The sequence below is a fragment of the Conger conger genome, chromosome 1, assembly GCF_963514075.1.
Source record: "Conger conger chromosome 1, fConCon1.1, whole genome shotgun sequence".
Classification (NCBI taxonomy): Eukaryota; Metazoa; Chordata; class Actinopteri; order Anguilliformes; family Congridae; genus Conger; species Conger conger.
The window spans coordinates 94,196,045-94,212,926 of record NC_083760.1 but is presented as its reverse complement, the minus strand read 5'-3'; the positions used below and the strand labels follow the sequence as shown (position 1 = coordinate 94,212,926).

Genomic DNA, 16,882 nt, shown 5'->3' with positions numbered 1-16,882 from the left:
GGTTTGTATGGTGTGTATGGTTTGTATGGTGTGTAGTTTGTGTATGATGTGTGTGTGTATGGTGTGTGTATGGTGTATAATGTGTGTACCAGAGGCTGTATGTGGGTGTGTATGGTGTATAGTGTGTGTATGGTGTGTATGGTTTGTATGGTGTGTAGTTTGTGTATGGTGTTTGTTTGTGTGTGTCCGTGTGTGAGTGTGTGTGTGCGTGCATGTGTATTACCAGCAGATCAGGGACAAATATTTAATTGTTTTATCAATTGTGTGTGTGTGTGTGTGTGTGAGTGTGTGTGGACCAGAGGCTGTATGTGGGTGTGTATGGTGTGTATAGTTTGTGTATGGTGTGTATGGTGTATAGTGTGTGTATGATGTGTGTGTGTATGGTGTGTGTATGGTGTATATGGTGTGTACCAGAGGCTGTATGTGGGTTTGTATGGTGTGTAGAGTTTGTGTATGGTGTGTGTGGTGTGTGTATGGTGTGTGTATGGTGTATAGTGTATAGTGTGTGTATGGTGTGTCTATGGTGTCTGTATGGTGTATAGTGTGTGTATGGTGTGTATGGTGTGTGTATGGTGTATGGTGTGTATGGTGTATATATGGTGTGTATGGTGTATAGTGTGTGTATGGTGTGTGTATGGTGTGTATAGTGTATAGTGTGTGTATAGTGTGTGTATGGTGTGTATAGTGTATAGTGTGTGTATGGTGTGTATGGTGTATAGTGTGTGTATGGTGTGTGTGTGGTGTGAGTGTGTGTATGGTGTATAGTGTGTGTATGGTGTGTGTATAGTGTGTATGGTGTGTGTATGGTATATGGTGTGTGTGTATGGTGTGTAGTGTGTGTATGGTGTGTATAGTGTATAGTGTGTGTATAGTGTGTGTATGGTGTGTATAGTGTATAGTGTGTGTATGGTGTGTATGGTGTATAGTGTGTGTATGGTGTGTGTGGTGTGAGTGTGTGTGGTGTATAGTGTGTGTATGGTGTGTATGGTGTATAGTGTGTGTATGGTGTGTGTGGTGTATAGTGTTTATGGTGTGTATGCTGTATAGTGTGTGTATGGTGTGTATGGTGTATAGTGTGTGTGTATAGTGTGTGTATGGTGTGTATGGTGTATAGTGTGTGTATGGTGTGTATGGTGTATAGTGTGTGTATAGTGTGTGTATGGTGTGTATGGTGTATAGTGTGTATGGTGTATAGTGTGTGTATGGTGTGTATGGTGTATAGTGTGTATGGTGTAGTGTGTATAGTGTGTGTAGGGTGTATAGTGTGTGTATGGTACGTATGGTGTATAGTGTGTGTATGGTGTGTATGGTGTAGAGTGTGTGTATAGTGTGTGTAGGGTGTATAGTGTGTGTATAGTGTGTGTATGGTGTGTATGGTGTATAGTGTGTGTATAGTGTGTGTATGGTGTGTATGGTGTATAGTGTGTATGGTTTGTATGGTGTATAGTGTGTGTGTATAGTGTGTATGGTGTATAGTGTGTGTGTATAGTGTGTGTATGGGGTGTATGGTGTATAGTGTGTATAGTGTGTATGGTGTAGAGTGTGTGTATAGTGTGTGTATGGTGTGTATGGTGTGTATGGTGTATAGTGTGTGTATAGTGTGTGTATGGTGTGTATGGTGTGTGTATGGTGTATAGTGTGTGTATAGTGTGTATAGTGTGTGTATGGTGTAGAGTGTGTGTATAGTGTGTGTATGGTGTGTATGGTGTATAGTGTGTGTATAGTGTGTGTATGGTGTGTATGGTGTATAGTGTGTGTATAGTGTGTGTATGGTGTGTATGGTGTGTATGGTGTATAGTGTGTGTATAGTGTGTATAGTGTGTGTATGGTGTAGAGTGTGTGTAGAGTGTGTGTATGGTGTGTATGGTGTATAGTGTGTGTATGGTGTGTGTATGGTGTAGAGTGTGTGTATAGTGTGTGTATAGTGTGTATGGTGTATAGTGTGTGTATGGTGTGTGTATGGTGTAGAGTGTGTGTATAGTGTGTGTATAGTGTGTATGGTGTATAGTGTGTGTATGGTGTGTGTATGGTGTAGAGTGTGTGTATAGTGTGTGTATAGTGTGTATGGTGTATAGTGTGTGTATGGTGTGTGTATGGTGTAGAGTGTGTGTATAGTGTGTGTATAGTGTGTATGGTGTATAGTGTGTGTATGGTGTGTGTATGGTGTAGAGTGTGTGTATAGTGTGTGTATAGTGTGTATGGTGTATAGTGTGTGTATGGTGTGTGTATGGTGTAGAGTGTGTGTATAGTGTGTGTATGGTGTGTATGGTGTATAGTGTGTGTATAGTGTGTGTATGGTGTGTATGGTGTGTGTATGGTGTAGAGTGTGTGTATAGTGTGTGTATGGTGTGTATGGTGTATAGTGTGTGTATAGTGTGTATGGTGTGTATGGTGTATAGTGTGTATAGTGTGTGTATGGTGTATAGTGTGTGTATGGTGTGTATGGTGTATAGTGTGTATGGTGTGTATGGTGTATAGTGTGTGTACCAGAGGCTGTATGAGGCTGAAGTCCTCCTCAGGAGAGGATAAGCCCCAGCGGCCTGGCAGGCTGAGGGAGGAGGGTCTGTGGAAGAAGGGATACATCTCTGTGACCCTGTCCAGGGAGGAGAGCACCTGAGAGAGAGAGAGAGAGAGAGGGAGGGGGTGAGAGAGCAAGGGGGGAGGGACAGAGAGGGGGAGAGAGAGAGGGAGAGGGGGAAGAGGAGAGAAGGGGAGAGGGAGAGAGAGAGGGGGAGAGGGAGTGAGAGAGAGATTGTAATGTGAGATGGAGAACACTCAGAGAACACTTCAGGGGCGATGGCAAAAAGTATTCAGAATAAGTGTGTGTGTGTGTGTGTGTGTGTGTGTGTGTGCGAATTGTGTACACGTAATACTCAGTATAACCAAGTTTTTTCCTCCCCCCCTCCCGGTACCTCTATGGAGCGGGCGATGTTCAGGCACTCCTCCATGCCGGGGATGTCCAGCTGCAGCACACACAGGTCCTTGCACTTGACGGTGATGGTCCCAGAGGAACCGGCGGCCCTGCAGAAAACTACAATAACCAGCATGCCCCTCTCTCCTCAACCCACCCCGTGATGCTTTACACAACAGCCTTACACATGTGCACGTTCTGAAAGCTGCTCTCTCCTTAATTATGAGGCATTGACTAAATTTGCTTTTGTCATGGAAAACATTTTTCCTGCTGGAAAAAACCCCAGCTCAAGCTAGGTTTTGAAACAGGTTTTTGGCAGCTGGTTAACCAGTTCAGACCAGCTCTCAGCTTGACATGGATTGACCATGTTTTAAAACAGCAGCTCAGACAAACTACCAGCACTAGCTGGTTGACCAGCTCATACCCAGCTAGACCAGCTAATGACCAGCTTGACCAGCTCAATTCTCAAGCAGGTCAAGCTAGCATGGCTGCAATTTACAGCAGGGATGCTAATAGCTTTCAAATATATTTCATTATTTTTATATTTCATAACACATTTGTCTCTCCTTTATGTTTTACAGCACATTAGACATTAATATATAGTCAAACAAAGGAGGGGTAGGCAATGCAGTGTAGAGGGAGTTCCTTTGTTCGGGTCTGGTCTGTTGCGTAACCAGTGGGAGAGGCCGTCTTTCTTTCTGCAGGCGCGAGCAGCAGGACCGCACGTGCAGCGGGGTTAGCACGCCAGTGAAAGCAGGGTGAAGCGCAGCGAAGGCTCGTGGCAGGTTACCGTGGCAACGCTCTCTGACGACATAACCCTCAAATTCGAGATAGGCCGTTGCTCTCGGTTAGGGTCGCCTTTAGCTGACTGGCAACGCGTTTATCGAACAAATCTTTGGTGTGGGAGTGAGAGGCCGGGGGGGGGGTTAAATCTCAAACTCGTTAACTTAAGTAGGAAGAAAACAAAGTGGACCCACCCTGCCCTGTCTTAAGTCTCTGGTTGTGGATAGTACCCCCTGGTACGTGTTTGTATGCCTCGTTGTGAAGGGATGGTCGGTGTACTTTTGCAATTCACATATACTATACGTTACATTTATTAGGCTATGTGTAATGTGTGCGTGCGTGCGTGCGTGCGTGTGTGTGTGTGTGTGTGTGTGTGTGTAGGCGTTAATAGGCGCTGCCTATTAGCATTGACACTGGCATAAGCTAAAGCGTTCCAAAAGAGCCGTTGACGGACAGACGAAGCAGGAGCGGAGCCGAAACGTTTTCATATCAAACCTTTCACCCGGGCCTGAACTCCTACGAAACAGGCCTGAGTATTCCACCAGGTTTTCAACGCTGAGCACATACAGGAAGAAACAACGGGAGGGTAAAAGAGGGTGTTGTTAGTGTCACTTGGTTAGAGAGAGAGAAAATGCACGTTCATCTAATCTTTCACAACAACACGGTGGCAGAATTACTGGTCAGCTCCGGCGTTTCCTCCGTGTGCGTGTGTCAACGCAGAAAGAAAAGGTGTCGGCTACGAAATAACGTTGCAAAATAACGTGACAAAATGACAGACTTAAATAAAACATCTTCAACCAACGCAGGTTTGCCAAGTGAATCCTGACCTAAATAAACCATTATCTTCAACCAACGCAGGTTTTCCATTAATGAAGCCATCGGGGAGGGTACGCTGTGCCGTCCAGAGAAAGAGTCGCCGCGAGACAACAGGAAATGTCTCGCTAGGGTGAATCCGGATTCTAAAATGTTTGTTTTATCACAAAACTCTCATCCCTCTGTTATTGCGGTAAAGGGCACAGGGGCATTTTCTTGTTCAAGCTCATGACATGTTTGCCAAGTTAATCTACCTGAGTGCGAAGCCAACACCTGTTGCCTACTGATAGGGAAACTCAAACAGAAGCCAGCATATTTTCCAGACCTGTGCCACAGTTGACCGGGCTCCATACAAAATATATCATTTCTAATATTTAACCTTGTTCACTCATACAACAGGATTTACGCATTCAATTAAATGAAAATAGATAAGTCTATTTTCCATAAACGACCATGCAAGCAATAGTTTGGTGTCCTAAAAATTAGTACACTAATGGTGAGGACACCAGGAACTCTTAGAGGTCCTAAAGATTGATAGTTATTCGCTATGAATAGCTATAACAGCATGCATAGCAAAGCACCACACATTGTTCAATAAAATATCGTTTTTTCTAGGTTTCAATAGCGCATTGTAATTAGCGTCAAAACAATTAGCCTATGTTCTTTTAAAAGTTAACTGGCTACGCCAACAACATTTGAAAACAAGTCAATTCACCGCTTCTTTCCTTGTCCGTAGAGGCTCATGCATTTAGGAAGGTCATGTTATTAGAATGAACTAGAGTTATTAGTAGTGGTAGCAGTGGTTAATAAAACAACCCATTGCAATCAAACGCTAACTGGTTGTTGTTACTTGCCTTTTCTCGATGGCATCGATGTTTCTCAGAAGCAGCAGGAGCTGAGCGGGACTGTCCCCGTCTCTGCCGGAGAACAGGAGGTGATGGGCGGTCACGCACAGGGTCCCTTTAATCGGCGGGTGGAGGGGCCGTGTCAGCTCCACGTCCTCCACGTTAGCGGTCTTTATGTGCTCCGAGAACTCCATCTCCACTCCTCACTCATACCGACACGGCGGAGAAAAGGCGGCGAGAAGACTGCTCTCGGATATCGCTGCCCGAGGTGGACATTAAGCGACTAGCCCCTCAGGAAACGCAGCCTACTCCCGAACGGTCTTAACGGTCTGCGCGGGCAACCGACCACACTGTGTGTCTCTAACCCCGACGGAACGTGTTTAAGACAGGATATCAACGCCGTTATCTTTTGCGGGGCTCATATCTCCGTGCTAGCCTCTGGAAAGTTCCAAACTCCGATTCGGCAGCTGGACACGAAACGGTCCGTGAACTGCCGCTTTCGTTTTCTTATTATTTTTGCTAAGGAAGTCGGAAACAGTGTCGACTCATGTGAGTACTCAGAAAAGCTTACACTCTGTCACCCCCCATCCGCCCCCCACCGCCACCAGCTCCAGCACGACCACAGCAGCCCAAAACCACACTCTTTCAAAGACCGTTTCGTCAAACACTTTATGGTGGTGAAACGACAACAGTAAAATTGTAGCCACTAAGTCCCCTTCGTCCTAGTGGGCTTCGTAGACCCGATTAACATATTTAATGCATATTCAATTCACAAGTTCCTAACCTTCGAATCTCGTTTTGCAGACCGCACCAGCGACCCCCTTCCTGCATGCGCCATTACGCAACCCGGAGGCCAGGATGCATGGTCTTGCACTCATGAGCTGCGCATTAATACTCTTGCTGGCTTGATCTTTTTAACGTACCAACTAGTCTAAAACCACAGGCCATAGCCTCCCCATAACTATGATTATTTACTCCTGTGGGGAGTTGCCTGTCCATCACTAATTCCAATTTTGAACACAGGTTCAAAAAGTCAGTAGTCACCAGTACACACTCACACTCACTCACACACACACACACACACACACACTCACACACACACACTCACACTCACACACACACACACTCACACACACACACACACACACACACACATACACACTCACACTCTCACACACATACACACACTCACACACACACACACACATTCACACACGTGCATGCACTACACACACACACACACACTCACACTCTCTCACACACATACACACACACTCACACATACACACACACTCACACATACACACACATACACTCACACACACACACGTACATGCACTACACATACACACACACATTCACACACACACATACACACTCACACTCTCTCACACACATACTCACACTCACACACACACACATTTATGCACTACACACACACACACACACACACACACACACACACTCACACACACATACAGAGTCTCTTCAAACTGTGAAACAGTTCAGATCTCCCTCACATCAGATCTCCCTCACAGAGGATTCTGGATGTATTTTGTATTCTGGCAAACGGACTCGGTCAGGGGTCCGCAGTCCGCTGAGGCACAGGGTGTGCTGGTTTTTGCTTTCACCTCCAGGACCAGGAGTGAGGACCCCAGCACACCCTGCGGCTCTCCGGGACCAGGACTGAGGACCCCAGCACACCCTGCGGCTCTCCGGGACAAGGACTGAGGACCCCAGCACACCCTGCGGCTCTCCGGGACCAGGAGTGAGGACCCCAGCACACCCTGCGGCTCTCCGGGACAAGGACTGAGGACCCCAGCACACCCTGCGGCTCTCCGGGACCAGGACTGAGGACCCCAGCACACCCTGCGGCTCTCCAGGACCAGGACTGAGGACCCCAGCACACCCTGCGGCTCTCCGGGACCAGGAGTGAGGACCCCAGCACACCCTGCGGCTCTCCGGGACCAGGGTTGCCGACCCCTGGCCTAGACTAATAGCTTGTTAGGCAGTTGTTGCACATGCAGTATGCACTATCCAGATGGAATCAACAAAAAATATAAATAATTCACTCAAAAAACATGTATTTATATTTTGTATTCTGGCAAACGGACTCGGTCAGGGGTCCGCAGTCCGCTGAGGCACAGGGTGTGCTGGTTTTTGCTTTCACCTCCAGGACCAGGAGTGAGGACCCCAGCACACCCTGCGGCTCTCCGGGACCAGGACTGAGGACCCCAGCACACCCTGCGGCTCTCCAGGACCAGGAGTGAGGACCCCAGCACACCCTGCGGCTCTCCGGGACCAGGAGTGAGGACCCCAGCACACCCTGCGGCTCTCCGGGACCAGGACTGAGGACCCCAGCACACCCTGCGGCTCTCCGGGACCAGGACTGAGGACCCCAGCACACCCTGCGGCTCTCCGGGACCAGGACTGAGGACCCCAGCACACCCTGCGGCTCTCCGGGACCAGGAGTGAGGACCCCAGCACACCCTGCGGCTCTCCGGGACCAGGGTTGCCGACCCCTGGCCTAGACTAATAGCTTGTTAGGCAGTTGTTGCACATGCAGTATGCACTATCCAGATGGAATCAACAAAAAATATAAATAATTCACTCAAAAAACATGTATTTACATTTTTTTGGTTTATTTTTAAAATGCAGGTTCAAAAATATGCAGGTTCGCTAAATATGCGGGCGCAATGAGTTAGAATCTGACCCTATTGGTCATTTTAATCTGAAGCCCCGACAATCAGGCAGTGTTGTGTTGGAGACTTCCACCAGATGGCGCCAGATAACCGCAATGTAAACGAGGTCGGAGGTATTTTTTTCTCACTGGCATTGCGCTACGCTGCCGAGTGACGTTCCTGGCATCCGCTTCCATGAAACCCGGCACCCATTTCCGCGTGCCCGCAATTGTGCCAATCCATGCGAATTAATGAAAACCTTCCGTCGTTAGAGCTCAGTTTCTCCTGGAACATACGCAGATCACAATTCAAGAAAATATATCACAGGGGTTCCTAAACTTCTCCTGGAGTAGACTCCTAGAAAGCCTGCTGGCTTTTATTCTCAATTTACTTCTCATCTGGATTCCAATTTGGACCCGAGAAACCAGGTGTGATGGTCTCTACACTTATTTAATTTTTGATGCGAGTGCTGGAAACTACAAGCGAGTGCCACCAGGTCCCAGGGGCTTGCCCAGGAGCAGGGGCCTGAGGACCCCCTGATGTTGTGGATTCTGAGTTTGTGTGAACTCTTCGCTACCTGAGGCGAGAGCCAGGGCATCTCCAGGAGCGCTGACCTTTATAGCCCATGGCGAGGCAAAGCTAAAAGCCACACCATAGTGTCGTCTTCGTCACGTATCCTCCAGCGCTCTGCCCTAAATGCGCAGCTCCGGGCCGCGGAAAAACACGTGCGGAAATTTGAGCGACGGGGCGACTCTCGTTGCGGAAAATGGCGCTGGCTGGCTTGTTTAAAAAATTTAAAAAAAAAAAAAAAACATTTTACACGTTTGAGACATGGATATTGTGGCGCGGTGTCTGTTTGTGCCACGTGAATGGGGTTTTGTTTATACATAGCAGCAATAACAAAAACAGCAGCGACAACAATAAATATTGCCACAAGCACTAATTCACTGGGTCCGAGCGGCGTCGGGAGAACGGCACGCACCTGCGCTGCCTCGTGTATCGCATGTCAGGATGTAAAATGAATGACGGAAAAAAAAACCCCGAATCGGACGAGTCTTGGAATGGAATGTTTTGAATGTAGGCCAAGTAGACGAGGAGTGAAGAATGCATCATCATCTGCGTGCGGAACTAACTATTAGTGCACAATATGCTCACTGGACAAACATGGGGATGCACACTCAACTTTTTTACTTTATTACACCTATATATTCACGTGATTATCTAATCAGCCAATCATGTGGCAGCAGTGCAATGCATACAATCATGTAGATACGGGTCAGGAGCTTCAGCTAATGTTCAACCATCAGAATGGAGAAAATAATGTGATCTAAGTTTGACCATGGAATGACTGAGTATCTAAGAAACGGCTGATCTCCTGGGATTTTCACGCACACTAGTCTCTAGAGTTTGCAAAGAATGGTGCAAAAAAAACAAACAAACAAAAAATTCCGTGAGCAGCAGTAGCCAGTGAGTGAAAGCTCGGCACGAGCGCGGGGGCGCGCAAAGCGCCAGCGTGTTTACAGTGGGCACGTGGTCATTCGAGTGGCCGAGCTGGGAAAGGCTGTCCGTCATCCGTCAGAAAACTTCCGTAGTCAGATTTACCCGCTCCCCCCCCTCTCTCTCTCTCTCTCTCTCTCCCTCTCCCTTCCTCGAAACAGAAATAGGGGCGGTCACTTCTGTGTTGACGGTATAAAAATAATGGGAATCTCCTGGAGTAGGCTAGTGGAGAACCACGCGCAGGCAGCTTCCAGACTTCCCACACTTCGTGGATGATAAACTGCGGTAACAGCGCTACTCTTCCCCGGCACGCTACAGTGCCCAACCAGCCGGGAATCTCTTCACACTCACCTCTATATTCCCTACACTTTCCCCGACCATGGAGTTTAAAGAACTGGGGGGCGAAGAGGACTCTGACGCGGAGACCGAAGACTTAGACAGCCTGAAGGCGCTGACCGCGAAACTGAAACTTCAGACGCGCCGGCCGTCGTACCTGGAGTGGAAGGAGAGGCTGCAGAGCCGACCGTGGGAAGAGGTGCCCACGAGCCCGAACGGCACCGCGGTATCCGCGGAGAAGGATGCCGCCCCGCTGGAAGTCGTCATGGATAAGGACTCGGATCCGACCGTGCGGAACGTCTGCGGCTTCGACACGCTGGACGACGCGTTGGACTGGCTGAGGAAAGAGCTGGTGAGTGACGAGCAACAGGTCTGGCGACTTTAAGCGCAGGCTGCCGCCGTTTAACTTCAGTTTAAGGCATACGGTTCGGCGGATGGACGACACGGAACTAACAATGATGATTAGAATCAACCTTTTAAAATGCTTTGTGCTTTAAAAAGGAGGGAAAGGTGTTCTCGCGCCCGTCGCTACGACCAAAATACAGTTACTATGGCAATGCATGTCATCTCTCAATCTGTATCGCAATCCTAATTTACAATACAATACAACATAGTCTGTATCGTAACATACTTAAATTGGCAAAAGGGATTGCCTTGCATTTTATCAACATATCAAACCACTGAGAGCTCTTTTGATGTTGCGATTGGCCACTGAACTGATTCTAAAACGGGTGCACAGCAAGGACCAAACCATTTCAGAATTTTTGTGGCAACTTCTGCTCTTAATTATGTATTATATATTAATATTTAATTCGCTAAATCATACTGCATCTTGCTCATTTGTATAACCACCAGCTACAATCACAGACTGCAGGTGTGTCCTAAAGACTTTACTGTGATCCAGTGCAGGAGTGAACCAGTGTAAGCTATAGAGCTGTAAGAAAACTAAAATGAAAGTAATTGGTCGGAAGAAAAACCAGCAGGTAGAATGGCACTCCAGGACCGGAGTTGTGCTCCCCTGTTCCAAGACAACCGATGCTGCATTATGGACCAAAACGCCGGTCAGTGGATCCAGCTCGGAGCAACGTTAGAGGAGGGAGCAGTTTTCTGCCCCGGGGTGCTACAATTATGGGCCATCACTTCTAAAAAACTGTTAGGCAAGCCTTTTGAAGAAATCTGGTTTAGCGTAAATCAGGAAGAAATCGTGCCATGAGAATTACTTGTGAAAAGTGACTTATATGCAGTGCAAATACATGCTGCATTTGTCATTCAAAATCTGGGTGTAAGTCCTAAGTCATAAAAACAAAATAACTGACAATAAACACATCTATATCTCAATATCTGTAGATAGAACCGAAGATATGGCAGGTAAGAACCCTGTAATTCTCAGATCTTCTCATTTTGTCGAAATCTCCACGATTCTGTCATTTGTGATCCAGAAGCAGTTCTGTGCACGATGGCTACAAACGCTACAAACGCTACTGAACAGACACCCCGCTGTCTGCAAACACTGGCTGTAGTTTACGGTTTAAACGCTCCGACTACGACGACTGGACTCGCCCGTGTCTTTTGTCTGCCGGTATGTGTGTGGTTATGTCTATGTGGTGGATTTTAAAGATACTATTTCAGGAAGAACATGTGCCATGTGCGCCGTGGCCAAAAACGAGTTCCTGTCTCACCAGGTGAATGAGAGCAGGATCCACAATAGAGAGGATAATGCCGCATTCGCAGAACTTAAGTGTCCCTGAGCATGTAATATGAGACTGTGGTATGCGGGGAAATCTATTTCACTGGCCGTAATTCACGTGGAAGTGAATTATTTTAATCTTCTGTATTAGTGTGTGTGTGTGTGTGCATGTGTGTGTGTGTGTGTTTAGGGGGTCACAGTGTGTGTGTGTGTGTGTGTGTGTCTGTGTGTGTTTAGGGGGTCACAGTGAGTGAGTGTGTGTGTGTGTGTGTGTGTTTAGGGGGTCACAGTGAGTGTGTGTGTGTGTGTGAGTGTGTGTGTGTGTGTGTGTGTTTAGGGGGTCACAGTGTGTGTGTGTGTGTGTGTGTGTGTGTGCGCGTGTGTGTTTAGGGGGTCACAGTGAGTGTGTGTATGTGTGTGTGTGTGTTAGTAAGGTTCCGTTCATTTACAGTTACTTGCTGTATTTAAACATAGCTGTGCCCCGAGGACATGCCTTAAAACCTATTTAACTTCTTTGATGCTCAGTAATAATCATTCACTATAATGTGTCTCTTTTAGGAGCTGGTGCGAGAAGTATTATTTTATGTTTCAGAGGTTTTGTTCGAGTGCTGAATTATTGGAATAATTAGGTGGGTTAGGATCATGGCTTATTCCTGCTGCGTGAAGGTGTCACACCTGACCGTGAGATACAGGCCCGGCCTGGGTGTGGCTTTGTGGAGTACAGTGAGTGATGTGGGGTGGGGTTTTTAAATGCTACATTCGGAGAGAGAGTGAGAGAGAGTGGTGCGGTGTACAGAGACACGCTACGGAGCGTGGCACCAAACTACGGACGAGCGATAACGTTATCGTTGTTTCCCAGTGAGCAAAAGACTCTGGAATCCAGACATCTAGAGGGCTTGCAAGTCTGGGATTGACAGACGTTTTGACGCAAACGGACTAAATTAGCACCAATTTAGCCCAGGTTTCACCTGGATATAGACTGGGTATGTCCTAGTCGGCAAGAAACCTTTCACCTTTCAACCAAATCATAGCCGGGTTTTCACCTGAATATCTAGATATCTAGATGTCGCTAGACCTGCTTATCTAGCCAGGTGAAAACCTGGCTGTAATTGGTTGAAAAGTGGGAGCCTCTCGTGGATGAGGACATACTGGGGCGCTATATCGATCTCAGTTAGAAACCTGGTGCCAGCCCAAAGTGCCCCCACAATAACTGGGATCTGTCTGGCTGTTTCATCCCAGTAACATTGATAGCGGAGCAGCTGTGTTAAAGCTCTCTGTGGCTGTGTTAAAGCTCTCTGTGGCTGTGTTAAAGCTCTCTGTGACTGTTAAAGCTCTCTGTGGCTGTGTTAAAGCTCTCTGTGACTGTGTTAAAGCTCTCTGTGGCTGTGTTAAAGCTCTCTGCGGCTGTGTTAAAGCTCTCTGTGGCTGTGTTAAAGCTCTCTGGGACTGTTAAAGCTCTCTGTGACTGTGTTAAAGCTCTCTGTGACTGTGTTAAAGCTCTCTGTGACTGTGTTAAAGCTCTCTGTGGCTGTGTTAAAGCTCTCTGCGGCTGTGTTAAAGCTCTCTGCGGCTGTGTTAAAGCTCTCTGCGACTGTGTTAAAGCTCTCTGTGACTGTGTTAAAGCTCCCTGCGGCTGTGTTAAAGCTCTCTGTGGCTGTGTTAAAGCTCTCTGGGACTGTTAAAGCTCTCTGTGACTGTGTTAAAGCTCTCTGCGGCTGTGTTAAAGCTCTCTGTGGCTGTGTTAAAGCTCTCTGGGACTGTGTTAAAGCTCTCTGTGGCTGTGTTAAAGCTCTCTGTGACTGTGTTAAAGCTCTCTGGGACTGTGTTAAAGCTCTCTGTGGCTGTGTTAAAGCTCTCTGTGACTGTGTTAAAGCTCTCTGGGACTGTGTTAAAGCTCTCTGTGTCTGTGTTAAAGCTCTCTGCGGCTGTGTTAAAGCTCTCTGCGGCTGTGTTAAAGCTCTCTGCGGCTGTGTTAAAGCTCTCTGTGACTGTGTTAAAGCTCTCTGCGGCTGTGTTAAAGCTCTCTGCGGCTGTGTTAAAGCTCTCTGCGGCTGTGTTAAAGCTCTCTGCGGTTTGTGAAAAGGCCATGACCCAGTCCCTCTGGGGGTAGCAGATAGCAGTCTTTCTCTGGTTTGCCCTTCACCCACACGACGTGCTCAGAGTGATTCTCCTCGCGTCTGTGTGTGGGAGCGTGCGTTATTTACAGAGCCCTGTACTGCAGGTGTGAACAGTGTGAACGTTCCCCCATCGAACGCGTTTGCCTGACGAAGAACGTTAGAACCCTCTAACTCGACAGGGCTCCTCCACGGAGACAATATTACTCTTCATTTCTGTAAATAGCTTCAGTTCAGTTCAGTCAGTTAATGAAACTAAATGAATTCACTGGAGAAACCCCCGTAGAACATATCAGGCTTTTAAACCAAATTGCATTTCAGCTCATTTCCTAAGTTGACCTCAACCCTGTTGCGATCTTTCTGAAGGCTTTCAAGAAAAGGCTATGAATATTTGCCATTGTCACGGTTGAGCAGAAAACTCTTCTCACATCCCTGCAGAGGAATCTGCTGTAACAATCGTGGAATAATGAGATTATACGTGGCTAAATAAATCCCGAGATTAGCCTGTTTGTTACGCACATGATTGACCTTTCATGAGCTTATTCGCACAGTTTATTTTAACCGATTATTCTCCTGCTTCTGTTAAAATGCTCAGTGTGGATTGTTCCATTTAAACACGGAGGGATTACATTTACTCTGAGTAGAGTGTACCCTAGACTTGATTTAACATAAAACATTTTCCAGTACTGCTAGGTTTCAGTACACTCTGAGAAAAGAGGGTTCTGAAAGGGTTGTTTGGCTCGATTCCATAGGGGAACCCATTTTAGTTCTTTACGGAACCCTCTGTCGTAGGTGTGGAGTGTGAAAGCTCCCGGACAAAGAACCATTTTTCCCAACAAAGAACCCTTGAACGACAGTCGGGTTCTTCTGTGGGAGACAGTCTCCCGTTGGAAACATTTCTCCCACAGCGTACCAGGCACCACAGCTCCCAGCTGTCACCGAATGTTCTCACAGCGTTGCTGGAATGTTTGTCGGCGTCATAACGGCGGTACTGTGTGGCAGCAGCCGTGTGAGATCGTTTGGGGTTTGCTGGGAGTGTTTGTTGGCAGCGTGAGCTGACTGGTCGCCGGCCCCCCGGTTAAACCACACGCAGGTTTACTCTGTGACGGAGCGCCTGCAGGATGGGACATTAATCCATCAGGAGGTCGCTTTGGCTGAATTCACACACTGCAGGTGCCCTTCAGGACGATCACAAAGTCCAGCCAAACCATTAGTTTCTTATTTCCTCATTGGTGTGTTATTTATTTTGAAGCTATCCTTTTTTTACGAACCGGACTTCACACAGTCCAAAACTGTCTGTCGTGTAATGAGACTTAAAATCATATTTTTTCCCTCAAGTCCAACATAATAGCTGGTTTTAAGTTACGTTTTTTGCGTGACAAGTGAAATCCTCTTATCCCATTGGCAACTCTTGAAATGAGTAAAACTGTCTCACCTCACTGGCATATGTTTGTGTTTTACTTAGCAAAACAGTAATATAAATAGGATGTTAAGTCCCAATATGAGGACACAGTATTTAAGATAAACTTGTTTTTGGTGACGCTGCACACTGGCTCTGGAGACGCTTGTTCAGTAAGCTGATATGTTTTGTTTGTAGGGCAGAATTAAAAGTAATTGCAGCATATTGCAGGCCCCGTTCTCCAGAGCAGCTTAAGAAGCGCATTGCATTTGGGCCACTGGATGCTCACGGAAGCAGGAGAGGCTCCAGACACTCTGATCCAGAGACACACGAACGCCAACATCTGGGGGGAACATGTGGCTCAGCTGGATAAGTTCACAGAGTACATTTTGAGAGGGTTTGATTCCAGGTTTGATTCAGGAGTGATTCAGGGTTTGATTTGGGGGTGATTTGGGGATGATTTGTGGGGTGTATCTCATGGGTTTGATTCAGGGTTTGATTCAGGGATTTGATTCAGGGGTTTGATTCAGGGATTTGATTCAGGTGTTTGATTCAGGGATTTGATTCAGGGTTTGATTCAGGGATTTGATTCAGGGTTTGATTTGGGGTTTGATTCAGGGGTTTGATTCAGGCTGTATCTCAGGTGTTTGATTCAGGGATTTGATTCAGGTGTTTGATTCAGGGATTTGATTCAGGGTTTGATTCGGGGTTTGATTTGGGGTTTGATTCAGGGGTTTGATTGAGGCTGTATCTCAGGGGTTTAATTCAGGGGTTTGATTCAGGTGTTTGATTCAGGGATTTGATTCAGGGTTTGATTCGGGGTTTGATTCGGGGTTTGATTCAGGGGTTTGATTCAGGCTGTATCTCAGGGGTTTGATTCGGGTGTTTGATTCAGGTGTTTGATTCAGGGGTCTGATTCAGGGGTCTGATGGGGGTGATTTCTCCCCTCCAGAGGGAGATGCAGCTGCAGGATAACCGGCTTGCGCGGCAGCTGATCCGGCTGCGGGCGGAGATCCACCGGCTGAAGGTGGAGCAGGTGTGCCACCGGCACAAGGAGATGCTGGACGACGCCACGTACGAGCTGGAGGAGTGCGAGGAGGAGTCGGACCTGCTGTGCGACATCCCGCTGAAGGCCGCCTTCGCCCTGTCCACCCCGCTCAAGCACCTGGGCCTCACCAAGATGAACATCAACTCCCGCAGGTTCTCCCTGTGCTAGGAGCGCCCCTCCTGAACCCCCATACCCTGACCCCCACACCCCACCCCCACACCCCGCCCCTCCTGAACCCCCATACCCTGACCCCCACACCCCACCCCCACACCCCGCCCCTCCTGAACCCCCATACCCTGACCCCCACACCCCGCCCCTCCTGAACCCCCATACCCTGACCCCCACACCCCGCCCCTCCTGAACCCGCACCCTGACCCCCATACCCCTCCCCCATACCGCGCCCCTCCTGAACCCCAACCCTGACCCCCACACCCCGCCCCTCCTGAACCCCCATACCCTGACCCCCACACCCCGCCCTCCTGAACCCCCATACCCTGACCCCCACACCCCCCCTCCTGAACCCCCATACCCTGACCCCCACAACCCCCCCTCCTGAACCCCCATACCCTGACCCCCACACCCCCCCTCCTGAACCCCCATACCCTGACCCCCACCCCCCCCCTCCTGAACCCGCACCCTGACCCCCCCTCTCCTCCTCACACCCTGACCCCCATACCCGACCCCCACACCCCGCCCCCTCGCACCCCGTCCGGATGTGCCTGTAGTCTCGTGGCTAATGTGCCTGTAGCCTAGTGGCTAAGGTATTTG

General features: G+C 48.1%; 2 protein-coding genes across 3 annotated transcripts in view; one reads left to right on the top strand and one right to left on the bottom strand.

Moving 5' to 3' along the window:
* The window catches only part of zgc:154055 (uncharacterized protein LOC556036 homolog), an 18,194-nt gene extending 12,279 nt beyond the window's left edge, over positions 1-5,915 (bottom strand). The window contains exons 1-4 of one of the 2 annotated variants that reach the window (XM_061250343.1): positions 5,362-5,915; positions 4,190-4,249; positions 2,913-3,021; positions 2,488-2,613 (exon numbers count right to left, since the gene is read on the bottom strand). In XM_061250343.1, the coding sequence (XP_061106327.1) occupies positions 2,488-2,613; positions 2,913-3,021; positions 4,190-4,249; positions 5,362-5,546 (480 nt within the window). In that variant the 5' untranslated portion in view covers positions 5,547-5,915. The remainder of the gene's footprint in view (positions 1-2,487; positions 2,614-2,912; positions 3,022-4,189; positions 4,250-5,361) is intronic. The other variant, XM_061250349.1, reaches the window with a different exon arrangement.
* A 3,640-nt stretch (positions 5,916-9,555) lies between these two features.
* On the top strand, positions 9,556-16,342 carry fam167b (family with sequence similarity 167 member B). The gene is made up of 2 exons (XM_061256161.1): positions 9,556-10,218; positions 16,019-16,342. The coding sequence occupies exons 1-2, from the start codon at positions 9,910-9,912 to the stop codon at positions 16,280-16,282; spliced, it is 573 nt and encodes a 190-aa protein (XP_061112145.1). The 5' UTR covers positions 9,556-9,909; the 3' UTR covers positions 16,283-16,342.
* The last annotated feature ends 540 nt before the right edge of the window (positions 16,343-16,882 follow it).